Below are 16,339 nucleotides of genomic sequence, written 5' to 3'. Positions count from 1 at the left end.
TTAGTCGTCACTAAAGCTCCACCTTGTCCCGTAGCTGCAGGTCTGTTGGTTATTTAGACACAACATTCTCCCCCAGAGTGTCTTCTCACTGTTTACGAGCCAAAGCCACTCACGTTCCAGACCCCAGACTTAATGTCTTTTATCTAAAGGGCACAACAGTCAGGTCTGGCTCTTCTGTGGAGGTAAAACCTCTTTTCGCTTCCCAGCCGCCCCAAGGGAGCCTTCTCATGAAGGTGGCATGTCAGATCGCCATCAACAAAGCGCTGCACACAGGCTCCGTATTCATATTTACTGCTGTACGGAGGGGCACGTTGTCCTGCTGTGACTTCTCATCTCTGCCTGTGGGCAAAATAAAGAAAAACAGCATTAAAGTGTTTATGCCTGAAACGAATTAAACACTAATATTCGTTTTTGCTATTAATGCTTGCTTTTTCCACAAGCTAAGCTGCCGCTGATTCATGTTCCCATCATGGGTCATGCTTCAATTGAACTGCTCGTGTTCCTCCATATTGATCTACAGCCTCAAGAGCAGAGGATTTCTTTGATGTTGTTTTAATGTTACTTTTTATTGAACATTTCTACTCATCAAAGAGCAAAAATAAGCGTAGATTTTCACCTGCTGAGTATGGATTCATAGCCATGCTGCATAAATGAATTATCCTCGGAGAGCTTTGGCAGAGCCAGAAGGAACCGATCTCCTTTCCTACATCGACATGATGTTCTTGTTTCGTCTGCTTTCTCCTTTTGTAATTCCCATGTAGGGCTGTACCTGAAGGAATAATGAAAGAAATGAGATGTTTCTCAGAACAGGACCCTGCGGCCAGAATTTTGACTAGCAGCATAGAGTCTGATCCACTTTACTGCTTATTCTGGTGATTAAATGATACACCGTTCAAAAGTTTGGAATAATTAGGATTTTTTTTTAAATAGTCTTGAAAGAAATCTGTAGTAAATATATAGTAAAAATACAGTAAAAACGGTCATATTGTGAAATATTATTACAATTAAATTGGAATATTGGAATATATTTTATGTCATTTCTATGATTCAAAGCTGAATTTTCACACGAAGTGTCACACGATTCTTCAGAAATCATTCTAATATGCTGATTTGATGCTCTATTGTTACTGGACTTGATTTATTATTAATAGTTCTTTTGTTCAGCATGTGTTTGAAGCATACAAAATAGAAACCTTCTGTAACATTGTCTGTAACATGTCTTTTACTGTCACTTTTGATATGTTTAATGCCTCCTAGCTAAATAAAAGTGTAATTATAAATAAATAAGCAGCACAACTGATTTAACATTGATAATAACAATATTAAGTGTTTCTTGAGCAGCAAATCAGCGTATATGTGACCCTGGACCACAAAACCAGTCTTAAGTTGCTGGGGTATATTTTTAGCAATAGCCAAAAATACATTGTATGGGTTTTTTATTTTATGCCAAAAATCATTAGGATATTAAGTAAAGATTATGTTCCATGAAGATATTCAGTGAATTTCCTACCGTAAATATATAAACTAAATTTTTGATCAGTAATATGCATAGCTAAGAACTTTATTTGGACAACTTTAAAGGTGATTTTTCTCAGTGTTTTGATTTTTTTTTTTGCACCCTCAGATTCCAGATTTTCAAATAGTTGTATCTCGGCCAAATATTGTCCTATCATAACAAACCATATATCAATGGAAAGTTTATTTATTTACTTTCAGATGATGTAGAAATCAAAATTTTTGTGGTCCAGGGTCACATATGATTTCTGAAGGATCATGTGACACTAAAGACTGAAAATTCAGCTTTGCATCACCGGAATAAATTACATTTTACAATATATTCAAATAGAAAACTCTTAATTTAAATTATAATAATATTTCAGAATATAGCTGTTTTTATTTTATTTTTGGTCAAGTAAATTCCACCTAGGTGAGCAGAAGAGACTTCATTCATAAAAATCAATAACTCTTAATTATTCCAACCTTTTAACTGGTAGGCTATGTAGACTGGCATAGAAATAATGAAATTCCAATAAAGCTGCAAACAATTGTAGCAGAAAATATATCGAAGAATTCATTTCTGTCCAAAATTAAGTACTCAAATAAGTGCATGCGAATATCTAGTTTAATGTGTCAATTCACAACATGTCTTTGAATATCTTTTTCTAGTCAGGTGATTTTTAGCTTGTGTTTTTCAGTTTTGTTGTAAATGCATCAGAGTGTGGTGTCATCTGAGGCAGAGAGAAATCCAGCAGACACTCTACATCCCCACCTTCAGATCCATCATAACATGTGCTGTAGAACACATTGGCTTGTATAAATCTTTCATTGACACTGGAGAGATGTGCCGAGGGTTGGTGCTGCTTGCAGTGTTTACCAGATAAATCCATGAGGCATATTATACTGTGGCCTGTCAAAACCGTATGATTTGCTTGCCGCCCTGAGTATTTCAATTGGATCTTGATTGCTGACGAAAGCAGCACTTATTATAAGTGGTCTGGAATATAGCTGTTATAGACAATAACAGACAATTTGAGAGAAACAAAGGTGTTTTAGAGATTAGTTCACCTCAAAATTTACACATTCTATTGACTTTTTATTTTAAAATCCCCCCAATTATTTTGTATTTTTTAGGGTCAGTTATTTTGGTCAATTACCCACCCCCAAAAATAATAGTAATTAAAATAAATAAATAAATATATATATATATATACACACACACACATATATATATATATATATATATATATATATATATATATATATATATATATATATATATATATATATATATATACACTTTTATTCTGCAGTCATGCATTAAATTAATCAAAAGTGAGAGAAAATGACATTTATAATGTTCCAAAAAAAACTGTTTTAAATGCTGTTCTTTTGAACTGTCTATTCATCAAGTAACCCTAAAAAAAGTATTGCGGTTTCCAAAAAATATTCTAAGCATATTTAAGCAGTGCAACTGTTATCAACATTGATAATCAGAAACGTTTCTTGAGCAGCAAATACTGAAAATTCAGCTTTGCATCAATAAATTGCATTTTTAAATATATAAAAATAAACAGTTATTTCAAGTTATACACAATATTACTGGTTTTACTGATCAAATAAATGCAGCCTTGGTTCTTTTATAAAAATGATTAAAATATATGGTTGTATAGCATTTTCTGTAAAACTTCCTTTGAATTCTGTGAAAAATTATTTACATTTCTTTTATACTGGGTACAAATATGATTGTATGAAAATATACAGCTGGTTTATGTTGTAGTAAAGGTTTGAAAACCCCTTGTTTATTGTACAGCTATAGGGAATTTGTTAGTAGTGAAACTGCGTTATGATGTTCTCACATGGTGCTCACTTCCTAGGAGCTCGACCCTTTATTACAACCCTGCCGAGCACACAGAGATTAAATGTTACTCGCTCACCTTTTGGTATTTTACTGCTGGAGTGCCAATCAGGAAATATTGGATGTGAAAGTGTGAAAAATACGGACTTCCTATTGTAAATTCTCTGGCAGGTGAGTGTTTTTAGGTTTTTAGTGCTGAATAAATGGCCACAGTGTGAAGACAGCATCCTAACCAGGAGTGATGCAACCGCTTTCATGTGACCTAGAAATTTTTCAGACCTCACTGAAAACAAAAATAAGTGCATTTGATGTTTAATGCGGTTATGAGATGTACAGGCGTGAAGTGACAAACAAGATGTACAAAATATCACTCTTTGTGGCTAGTTAGGGCAAAAGCTCATGTTAAATGAAGATGGAAGATATGGCTTTCATAACTTTAGCATTATGTGCGAGTTTGCCTTTGGAGTGTCACTATTGGACTGCGTTGGAGGAAATTTTCTTTGAAATGTGCAAAAGCCGGGGATGTTGAAAGGCTGAAGGCACATGGATGACTGGATTTATCTTCAGAACGTCCTAAGAAGTTCACAGTTTGCTTATGAATTTAATGGTCTTTGCCTGAGGTCAGTTTTCTTGCATGTGATTGACTCACTTCTGAAGCCGACTGGAAAAGGGGACGAATAAACGTATGTATCTTTTTCATTTCGACATGCAAAGAGCAGCTGATCTGGGGAATATATTCATGTAAAGTGACTTGAAAGACATTATCAGAGATGTCTAGTGCAAGTTCAGTGCATTATACAAATTGAGTGCTTTTTCTTTTTTTTTTACATTTACTCATGTTTAACTCATGCAGTTTTTTTCTGGCATCTCTGATGTAGTGGTTCACTGCACTCAAACACACGTTGTCTTCTGAGTGCATCAGACAAAAGCATCACTTCACAGAGCTGTTAATGAAGGCCTGCTCTTATTCAACAGCCTGATCTGAGAACAATTGATCAGAGATTCAGAGCTCAGGAGATTTCAGGCAGTTCTCAGCTGAGGTTCATTTATGCATCAGCTTCAGCTCAGTTGTTTCTCCTAACATTCCTTTTTTAAAGCAGGATTGAAAATTAAAACAAATGTATGAATTGTTAACAGAGTATGATTATTATAAAAGAAATGATTAACTATAAAAGAAATGTGAATTGCATGTCTATCTATCGTTCTATCTGTCATTCTATCATTCTGTCTGTTGTGCTATTGTTCTATCATTCTATGTATCAATTGCTTTATGTATCGTTCTATGTATTTTTCTATCTGTCATTCTATCTATTATTCTTCTGTCTGTCATGTTTATCTATCTATCGTCGTATCGTTCTATCATTCTATCTGTCGTTCTATCGTTCTATCTGTCGTTCTATCGTTCTATCTGTCATTCTATGTATCTATCGTTCTATGTATTTTTCTGTCATTCTATCTATAATTCTTCTGTCTGTCATTTTATCTATCTGTCTATCTATCTAGCGATCTATCGTTCTATCTATCTGTTGTTCCATTGTTTTATCTGTCGTTCTATGTATCTATTGTTTTATCTGTCATGCTACAGTATCTATTATTTGATCTGTCATTCTATCTATCATTCTTTTTATCTGTCTGTCATTCTATCTATATGTCCGCATCTATCATTCAATCTATTGTTCTGTTTCAATCTAACTGCCTGTCTGTCTGTCTGAAGTTGTAAGTCTTCCTGTTTATAATATGTATGGTGTCTCCATTTGCTTCCAGCTTCTTCTCTTTGGTGTTTATGAGAAACGCTTGAGATATCAGAGATATGAGAACTAATTTTTTGGTCTCCAGTGGTGCAGTAGGTTATTAACCAGACATGCTTGTTGCATCTCAGCAACTTCTGCTTTCAGTAATTGCTAAAATTGCTGAAACATTAATTATATTAATGGTGCTGCAAGTGATTTTAACCATTTCACATGCATTCTCTTTAAAACCTGGCCCTCTCAAACCCAAACACCACAGTGATTGACAGACAGAGAGAGTGTTTCTGATTGGCTAAAAAGAGCAAGCCACTCTTCTGTGCATCATCTGTGCACCATTACATTTGCAGCACCATTAAATCCAGGTTATTTTGTTGTTGTTTTTTCATCCCTAACCCATCCATCTCTAATACATGATCACATGCACGTTTATTAATGGTAAAAGCGGTGATGTATTTTCATCAAATGCTTCTCTCTATGAACTGGACTGTGGGTCTGTTTGACTGACAGTCTGAATTGTCTGCACGCTGTTTCCCACACACCTGTCAGACGCTGATGGACCAGCACTTTGTCAGCCAGAATTACCTTTTATCATGACAGCTGGCGTCTCCTCCGAGCACAGGAGATAATGATGTGTGAGATACTGATCAATCCTGACCCGCTGCAGGCCTGATCCTCTCACAATGACCCCAGTGTGGGCAGATGGTAGTATCACCAAAATATTACATCACACTGGTATCACAAATGAGTTCAAGGAAGAATAAGAATGATTTAAAAAAAAAAAAAAAAATAGTTTGAAGTTCCGTTATAGTGACTCAAAAAATACTTCTTTTTTTTTTAAATACACGTTTTTCAAACTTATTCATTTAGATTTTTTTAAAGGTTTGTGGAGGCTAAAATCAAGGTGTAATTTCTCAAGACACGTATTTCACAAAGCGACCTGCTGCACCTTTAATTTAGCATATTTTGGAGCTTTTCATGTCACAGCTCTTCACGTTCTCAGACCACAACAGTCTCGAAATCCTCTTTCTAAACCTTTGGGGGAGTCAGGAGACATAAAAGTGAAATCTTTGTTGTTTTCGGTGAAGCCATTGTGTTTATTCTTGCTTTTCCCCAAAGACGATTAGCCTTGGGAAGCGACAGCAGTTCTGCTCCCTCCCACCGTTGGAGGAAGCACGTCACGCAGTCATTAAGTCTGTGACATAAATGGAGAAATGTATGCTGTGATATGTCTCTCTGCAGCTCTGTGAACAGTGTTTGCTTATTTGCATTAAATTATAATAGATGTTCATTTTGACTCAGCAGACACAACTGTAGTTCTCTTTCTAGTGAGCTACCTTCATGTTTGGTGCCTACATAGACGGCTGCCTTCTAAGACAGCATCCTAAGTGGAGTGGAATTGCAAAGTGACTGATTTGAAACACTCTACATGAATATAGGAGCTTCAGATGTTGCACAAATAGCACTCTGAGAAACTCATCTCACAGTGGATTGCAATAGACAGTGACTGCCCAGTTTTTCATTTTTCTTCATACAGAACTGGTAAATCACCTCAGAGCTCATGATTGGTCTTTCTTGAAAAGTTTAGATGCTATTGGTAATTTCTCTTTAAGTAAGTGGGACTTTTACCACCTTTATAGAGTCACACTAATATTAAGTGATATATTCCATTTTAAGTACACTGAACTGTTTTCAGTGTTAAATGCATTTCTGTCGACTCCAAACCCTCTTTACTCCTCAAGCGTTTTAGAATGTGGCCAAATCAAGGTTTCTTTGAAGGCAACATAATTTGCTGCCTACTGTCTACTGTTTGTGTCAGGCGTGTGCTTATGATTCCAAAAAATGCTGTCTAGTTAGGCAGCTGAAACAAAGCTGTTGAGAAGTAGTTATTTTGGTCACACTTTAGTTTGGGGACCGATTGTCACTATTAACTAACTCCTGCCTCAATAAACACCTAATTTGCTGCTTATTAATAGTTAGTAAGGTAGTTGTTAAGATTAGGTATGGGGTAAGGGATCTAAAATATGGTCATGCAGAATAAGCCAATATGCTAGTAATATGCATGCTAACAAGCAACTAGTTAATACTCAGAATTGGTCCTGAAAATATAGCATTTTGAATTGTAGCCTTTATTTTTATATTTTCAGTTTTCATTTTAATTTTAGTAAAGTTTTGGTAATTTTGAGATATACCTGTATATACAGTGCCGGAACAGTGAAGACACAATTGTTCTGTTGGCTGTGGAGTCAAGACATTTGAAAATATGATGAAAAGATGAATATGAGACAAAACTACAGAATGTCACATTTTATTATTGGGTGATTCATAGGGGTGGCACGGTACACAGATGTCACGGTTCGGTACGTACCTTGGTTCGGGGTCACGGCTCGATACGATTTCGGTAAAACGGAAAAAAAAGAGATCTACTATGCTCAGTTTCTTTTCATTTATTTTTAACAGACAGTAGTACAAATTTTAAAAAAAATTCCATCTAAATGTGAAAATACTAAATATTATTACATGTTATATATATAAAATCTGTTTTGTTTTCATTGTAAGTGTACACAAATAAAAGCAGACCTTTATACAGTGATTATTAATAAGACAATAAGTGTTTAAAGTTGATTCTGCTTGTATAAGGAAACAGTTGAAGTGATCGCGCCGGAGCGCACACACACACACACAAAAAAAAAACACACATCAGTTCCAGCATTGCTAACTTGACAGCGCAGTTGGTACTTTATCAAAATAAAATACAGTGAACCAAACATCAGCGCGCCCTCCTCTGTGTCACCGTTGGAACGCGACTGAAGTACAAAGCCTATAGTTTACAGGTGCATCTCAATGAATTAGAATGTCGTGGAAAAGTTCATTTATTTCAGTAATTCAACTCAAATTGTGAAACTCGCGTATTAAATAAATTCAGTGCACACAGACTGAAGTAGTTTAAGTTTTTGGTTCTTTTAATTGTGATGATTTTGGCTCACATTTAACAAAAACCCACCAATTCACAATCTCAACAAATTAGAATACTTCATAAGACCAATAAAAAAAACATTTTTAGTCAATTGTTGGCCTTCTGGAAAGTATGTTAATTTACTGTATATGTACTCAATACTTGGTAGGGGCTCCTTTTGCTTTAATTACTGCCTCAATTTGTGGTGGCATGGAGGTGATCAGTTTGTGGCACTGCTGAGGTGGTATGGAAGACCAGGTTGCTTAGATAGCGGCCTTCAGGTCATCTGCATTGTTGGGTCTAGTGTCTCTCATCTTCCTCTTGACAATACCCCATAGATTCTCTATGGGGTTCAGGTCAGGCGAGTTTGCTGGCCAATCAAGCACAGTACCACCATGGTCATTGAACCAGCTTTTGGTACCTTTGGCAGTGTGGGCAGGTTCCAAGTCCTGCTGGAAAATGAAATCAGCATCTCCATAAAGCTTGTCAGCAGAAGGAAGCATGAAGTGCTCTAAAATCTCCTGGTAGATGGCTGCGTTGACTGTGGACTTCAGAAAACACAGTTGACCAACACCAGCAGATGACATGGCAGCCCAAATCATCACTGACTGTGGAAACTTCACATTGGACTTCAAGCAACATGGATTCTGTGCCTCTCCACTCTTCCTTCAGACTTTGGGACCTTGATTTCCAAATGAAATGTAAAATTTACTTTCATCTGAAAAGAGGACTTTGGAGCACTGAGCAACAGTCCAGTTCTTTTTCTCCACAGCCCAGGTAAGACGCCTCTGACGTTGTCTCTGGTTCAGAAGTGGCTTGGTAGCCCTTTTCCTGAAGACGTCTGAGCGTGGTGACTCTTGATTCACTGACTCCAGCTTCAGTCCACTCCTTGTGAAGCTTTCACAAGTGTTTGAATCAGCTTTGCTTGACAGTATTCTCAAGCTTGCAGTCATCCTGCTTGCTTGTGCACCTTTTCCTATCCAAATTCTTCCTTCCAGTCAACTTTGCATTTAATATGCTTTGATACAGCACTCTGTAAACAGCCACACCAAACAGTCACAATAATGACCCTCTGTGACTTACCCTCTTTGTGGAGGGCGTCAGTGTTTATCTTCTGGATCATTGCCAAGTCAGCAGTCTTCTCCATTATTGTGGTTTCAAAGAACAAGAGATACCCGGAATTTATACTGTAGGGATGGTCATTAATTGAAACTCAAATGTAAATATTCTAATATTTTGAGATACTGATTTTTGACTTTCATGAGCTGTAAGCTCTAATCATCGAAATTAAAACAAAAAAACTTTTGAAATGTTTTACTTTACATGCAATGAATCTAAAATAAATTAAAATTTCACTTTTTGAAATAACCTACAAGAAAAAATGAACTTTTTCACAACATTCTAATTTATTGAGATGCACCTGTACATAATAAATAATAGTTTAGCATTCCGATACGTTACATCGCAAATATGGAAATATTATGGAATATTTGGATTTGTGCCGAATGAGAGAGGTAGGATACACAAGCACAAAGCTCCATTTCGCAAACAGTTGAGTGCGCAAGCCTTTAAAGTATACTCCTTTGTCAGTCCATGTGAGAGACGCATTCAGAATCAGCACATGGTCACTGTCTAGGGGGCTTTGTTTTCAAGTGCGCAACTCATGGCATTCGCTGTTCTTCAGCTGGCGCTGACGGTTATCAAACAGTGTTGCATTACTGTGGGCGCCCCCTTCTGGATTGGGGGTGAATTGCCTGTATTCGTCGTAAGGCCTTATGCACCGAACCGAGATGCCCATACCGTGCCGGTTCGGGATGAATACATGTACCGTGCCACCCCTCAACACATAGATGTTTTACCAGCTAAGAAGTTCAGCACTTTTAGAGTTTCATCCCTTCAAAATTTGGACATTTTCACTTAGGGGTGTACTCACTTTTGTGGCCAGCAGTTTAGACATTAATGGCTGTGTGTTGAGTTATTTTGAGGGGACAGCAAACTTACACTGTTATACAAGCTGTACACTCACTACTTTACATTGTAGCAAAGTGTCATTTCTTCAGTGTTGTCACATGAAAAGGTATAATAAAATATTTACAAAAATGTCTGTAAGATACTGTGTATATACAATATACTGTATATATATATATTTCAACTTATTCGTGATTTCACACTACTGTTCAAACATTTGAAGTCTCTTTTTTTAGGATTTGAAACAAAGCTATTGTAAAGCAGTTTCATTTTTGTATTATTTATACATTGTTTTTAAATATTTTGAATTGGCTTTATTTTCAATTATTGACTTAATTTTTGTTTAGTTAATTTAGTTTAATTTTGCTATGTGTTTCTGCCATTTTATTATTATTATACTTTTTATGTATTTATATAACTAAATCATTTATTTTTCAGTTTTAATAATTTTAGAGCTTTATTTATTTCAGTTAGTTTTTTTCAAGTTTTATTTCAGCTTTATTTAGTTTTAGTTTTAGTTAACAATAGCATCACAGTTATGACATTCTCTTTGCCTTTCAAAGCCGTAAACAGCCTGGCCGCCCACCCTCTTCATCAAATGATATTAATTAGAACTAGTGAGTGGGTGGATGGTCAATTGGTCTTATGATATAATGTTATTAGTGATGTCTGTGAAGCTACTCGTCATTTTTTCCCCATTATTATTTTTGAAATGCAAACTAATGATGCTTCAAATTGTGTTAAGGAGATGCACTATTACTTTTGTTAATATGCAGACTTGCTAATTTCATCTGACAGGTGATAAAACTGAAAAAAAAAGGAAAAAAAAGGACCATAATATCTGACTTGGGTCAGTAAGTAACCTCCAACATCGCAGCAACCATCAAATGCATATCAATATACTGGTGTCAAATGGCAAAAACTTTTTACTATGCTTTACAAAAGCTCAATTTCCTGTGCTCTTGTTTAACACGATGAGGCCCGATGGGCCGCATTTGCAGCAAGAACCTTCTGAGATGGATTATTATTTAGCCTCATTACATGGACCACTATTTATCATGCAGGAGGTGCTGGATGTGAGATGGAAACTCAGTTATGGTGACACAGCTAATGTAATACAGTGAAAATTAATGGTAATAAAGCCTCATTTTCTAATGTGGCTGTGAGATTGAGCCCCTGAAGCACAATCACAGTCCTTGTTGTCTTTACAGATCTCTATTTGTCATGCTTTGCTGTCTGCACTCGCTGGATTCTTGGTTTAAGCTGCTTTTGTTAAACCACTGATTCTTGAGCCTGTACAATATGCTATGCATGCTTGCATTTAATTTATTATTGCGGGAATAAAACTGGTAATTAGTCACAATTGTCATAAAAAGGAATAAAAAAAAGCTTTTGGAGGTGAAATGAATTTAATGACCCTTTAATTACAGCAAGTAATTAAAGGGTCCCCCCCCAACTGTGGTTACCATGATAAAATAAAGAGAATCATGGTAGGAAAAAAAAAACAGTAATTATTCAGAAACTCACTAATAGACATACCTATTTTTACTGATACATCAGTTCTTAGCTATTTTCTCAAATAAGGTTAAATAAAGTTAATAGTTAAACCTCAAATGGGAATTTTCAAGCTGTGTTTAACATGTTGAAAAGATCATTCTGTGATGCAAAACCTTTTATTTTTCAGTTTTGTAGCCTGTTTTGCATGTCATTGGTCTTATATTTCCTTTTTTGCCTGTTTAGCATTTACTCATACTCTGTTTATGTTTGGCAACAATTTGTTGCATTTGATGTGATCCCGAAATTAGAGCCCATGAGGTTCTTGTAGCTTCTTCTGTTCCCGTTCTCTATTTAGAGTTTGACGCTGCCAGTAGTACAAAGCAGCAGGTACTGAGCAGTGATTACCTCGTTTTGACTGCCTAATTGCTTCACAGCCAAATAGTTAATTAGGCCAACACTCAGATTATCACCTTAAGGATCAGTCAGGTACAAAAGTGAACCTATTCAAATTTCAAAGTGTGTAAACCTGACACCGTGGCTCTATTCCAACACTTAGTGGGCCGCCTCGCTGTCTGTTGCCTACATATACAGTTGCTTTCTGAGGCAGCATCCAAACTGGGTTTGGTGTCTCATAAGAGAATGATTTGGAACATCACCCATCGGCAGCAACTCACAGATAGCACTTCACAAAAGAATTTGCATGCTGCAGTTTAATTAGCTTTAAAAGTATACAGTAGCACACAATTTCAATTTAAATATTTAATTTAAAATCTAATCACCTAAGTTTGGGGTCCATGGAAGTTTGTTTCTGTCATGTATAAAAAATAAATAAATAAATAAGGTAATTGCAATGTTTTATCTTAGAACTGTGAGTTTATTTCTCACAGTTCTGAGAACAAAGAGTCAGAATTAAGAGATATAAACTCAAAATTGCGAGGAAAAATTCAGAATCTATCTGTCTATCTATCTATAATAAGCTTCACAGTGCATTATGGCTTTAACTTCTAAAAGTATCTTATTATGCAGCATCATTATGTTGCATTTTCTCTGGGACTAACTGCTGTGTTTTTCCCAGGTCCGTGGGGCAGATGTATGGGCAGCGAGTGCGGTCCAGGAGGCAGTCAGAGTCGGGCGGTGTGGTGCGCTCATGTGGAAGGCTGGACCACCCTTCACACCAACTGCCTTCAGTCCACAAGGCCGGCCAACCAACAGAGCTGCTTCCGCGTCTGCGACTGGCACAAGGACCTGTACGACTGGCGGTTGGGCGCGTGGAACCAGTGCGTTCCCATATCGCTGCGCACCGGCCGCACAGGCGTTTGCCTGCAGGGCGAAGAGGGCATCCAGACAAGGGAGGTGAACTGTGTGCTCAAGGCGGACGGCTCGGCTGCGGACCACGACATCTGTGAGTACTTGGAGCCCAAACCCCGGCAGGAACAGGCCTGTTTAATTCCTTGCCCTCAAGACTGTGTGGTGACCGAGTTCACCCCGTGGACCACGTGCTCCAAGACCTGTGGGCTGGGCCTGCAGAACCGTGTGCGCTCCGTTGTGGCGCCGCCGCTGTTCGGCGGGCTTCCTTGCCCCAATCTGACAGAGTTCCAGACGTGTGCGCCGAGGGCCTGCGAGGGCAGAGAGACGGTGTTCAGTCTGAAAGTGGGCGGATGGAGCGAGTGCAAGCTGCCTTCTTTACCGTCACCTCCAACCTCCTCTGCCGCCCCCTCGCGCACTGCCCGCCAAGCCCGCCAAGCCCGCCGGCGGAAAGCCAAAGAGAGGAAAGGGACCCGAGACCCGGAGATGCGCGAGCTCATCAAGAGCAAAAGAAACCGCAACAGGCTGAATCGACTAGAGGATGACCTCTGGAATATGGAAATAGGCTACCAGTCTCGACAAGTGGTGTGTGTGCATCGAAACGGAAGCACGGTGTCGCTCGGGTTAGTGGCTTTTCCCATTAGAACCATATTCATTTGACATAAATAACAGTGAGGTTGTGAGGGGTGGAAGATTGATCTGTTCAGTGTACTGTATTACCAAGTAGCTAATTTTCACAAACCTTGTTTCTGGATTTTTTGCCCACTGGAAAGTCCAATGTTTTATCATAAACAATAGTTAAACAGTGAACACAGTTAACATAACAGCCTCATATTTGTTGACGGGTCAATGACTAGATAATTTTTTTGTCCTATTTCTTCAATTGTTAAATACTTTAAAATGCAATCTGTACAGTGATTTGGATGCATGTGTTTTTTTTTGTTTTGTTTTTTCCCCCCTGAATAACGGATATTCATTTTTATATTTTCTTATAGTCATGTTATGTTGTAGTGTGACACCCCCCAAAAAAACAAATTATTAATTAACGAATTATTAATAGTAGTTCAGGTTTTAAAATGTTTCATGGTGCAACTGCCCAAAAGTTAATGATATTTATAAATTAATAAACGTTGCTATGTTAATATTAATAGTTGTTAATTGATTATTAGTAATCACTGTTATGTATTATTAATATGAATTATAATTAATTAACATCAATATTAATTTATTAAAAATATATTTAAAATGGCAATTTGTGCAATGACTTGGATACACCTCTTCTATGATGAGCATGTTTTTCATATTGAATTTATTCAAATTAATTTTAATGTTTTCTTTTTCATTAGTTAAAGTTGTAAAATGTATTTTTACAAAAATTCGATATTTATAAATAATAAACATAATTATTAATTATTATTATTAATTGCAACTCCCCAACACATAAAAGTTTATATTGTACTAAGGATGAGTAATTTTAACTTAAATGTGCTTATATTGTACTTGAGGCTTTCTCAATCTACAGTATGTCCGTTAATATTAAAAAGCCCTGGTCATTTTTATATTTGCGTTAAAAGAGACTCTATTACGCATTATCCTTAGTTTCTCCTGAGCTGCATCTCTTTTGTTGTAGCGCTAATGGTTGTCAGGCTAATAGCGGTTAAATAAGTCTGAAAACTAGGGATCCCGGCGTATTTGTTCACTCCGTCAGCCGCTGACAGTAAGAGGATGACGGCTGCGTGACTCGTCTGGGTCTCCGCTGTGCTGTCAAAGCACTCCCACGCTTGATGTCTATTTTCAACTGTAGAAATGACAACTGTATATTCCCCAGCAGCAGATTGTGTGGCACGGCAGGAATCTGTGCCAGCACTTTCCACCGTGTATTAAATGTTCAAGAGTTTTGTAGTTATTTAAAAAGTTTTGGCGCAGCCTTATAGTCTGTGTATCTCAGGCGTACAGTGTTTGGCCTTTGATATGCGTTCGAGCTCAGGAACATGGGAACAGTTGAAAGGAAAACATTCAGAGCGTTTCAGCCTGAGGAATCTGCAGGTAAAGTTAAGTTTATGGAAATAGTTCAATAGGCAACATCAAGGTTAAAGAAATCCAGCAAAGTCACATATAATACACAAAGTCACATACACCATTCAAAAATTTGGGATCATTTTTGAAACATTTTAAAGTAATTTATGCTCATCAAGGCTGTGTTTATTTTATTAAAAATTAAGTAAAAACATTTTATATTATTATAATTTAAATTCTATTTGAATATATTGTAAAATGTACTTTATTTCTGTGATTCAAAGCAGATTTGTCTTCAGTGTCACATGATCTTTCAGAAATCATTCTAATATGCTGCTCAAGAAACATTTCTTATTATTAATAATGTTGAAAACAGTTGTTTTGCTTGCTATTTTTGTGGAAACAATGATATTTTATTTATTTATTTATTTTTGATGAATAGAAAGTTTGTAACACTGATACATTTCTTAAAAAAATATATATATATTACTGACCCCAAACTTTTGAACGGTAATGTATATACACTGAACAAAATTATAAATGCAACGCTTTTGTTTTTGCCCCCATTTTTCATGAGCTGAACTCAAAGATCTAAGACTTTTTCTATGTACACAAAAGACCTATTTCTCTCAAATATTGTTCACAAATCTGTCTAAATCTGTGTTAGTGAGCACTTCTCCTTTGCCGAGATACTCCATCCACCTCACAGGTGTGGCATATCAAGATGCTGATTAGACAGCATGATTATTGCACAGGTGTGCCTTAGGCTGGCCACAATAAAAGGCCACTCTAAAATGTGCAGTTTTATCACACAGCACAATGCCACAGATGTTGCAATTTTTGAGGGAGCGTGCAATTGGCATGCTGACTGCAGGAATGTCCACCAGAGCTGTTGCCCATGAATTGAATGTTCATTTCTCTACCATAAGCCATCTCCAAAGGCGTTTCAGAGAATTTGGCAGTACATCCAACCGGCCTCACAACCGCAGACCACATGTAACCACACCAGCCCAGGACCTACACATCCAGCTTCTTCACCTCCAAGATCGTCTGAGACCAGCCACCCGGACAGCTGCTGCAACAATCGGTTTGCATAACCAAAGAATTTCTGCACAAACTGTCAGAAACCGTCTCAAGGAAGCTCATCTGCATGCTCGTCGTCCTCATCGGGGTCTCAACCTGACTGCAGTTCGTCGTCGTAACCGACTTGAGTGGGTAAATGCTCACATTCGATGGCGTCTGGCACTTTGGAGAGGTGTTCTCTTCACGGATGAATACCGCTTTTCACTGTACATGGCAGATGGCAGACAGCGTGTATGGCGTCGTGTGGGTGAGCAGTTTGCTGATGTCAATGTTGTGGATCGAGTGGCCCATGGTGGCGTTGGGGTTATGGTATGGGTAGGCGTATGTTATGGACAACGAACACAGGTGCATTTTATTGATGGCATTTTGAATGCACAGAGATACTGTGACGAGATCCTGAGGCCCATTGTTGTG

The 16,339-nt window shown here is 37.3% G+C and overlaps 1 protein-coding gene across 1 annotated transcript in view; it reads left to right on the top strand.

Annotated features, from left to right (window-relative positions):
* thsd7ab (thrombospondin, type I, domain containing 7Ab) overlaps nucleotides 1-16,339 on the top strand; it is a 148,557-nt gene that overhangs the window by 39,527 nt on the left and 92,691 nt on the right. The window contains exon 2 of the mRNA XM_058747356.1: nucleotides 12,597-13,449. Within this exon, the coding sequence (XP_058603339.1) occupies nucleotides 12,597-13,449 (853 nt within the window). The remainder of the gene's footprint in view (nucleotides 1-12,596; nucleotides 13,450-16,339) is intronic.

This window comes from Onychostoma macrolepis, chromosome 16 (assembly GCF_012432095.1).
Source record: "Onychostoma macrolepis isolate SWU-2019 chromosome 16, ASM1243209v1, whole genome shotgun sequence".
NCBI lineage: Eukaryota > Metazoa > Chordata > Actinopteri > Cypriniformes > Cyprinidae > Onychostoma > Onychostoma macrolepis.
Note: the sequence above shows the minus strand (reverse complement) of the source record. Positions and strands in the feature narration are given on the sequence as shown.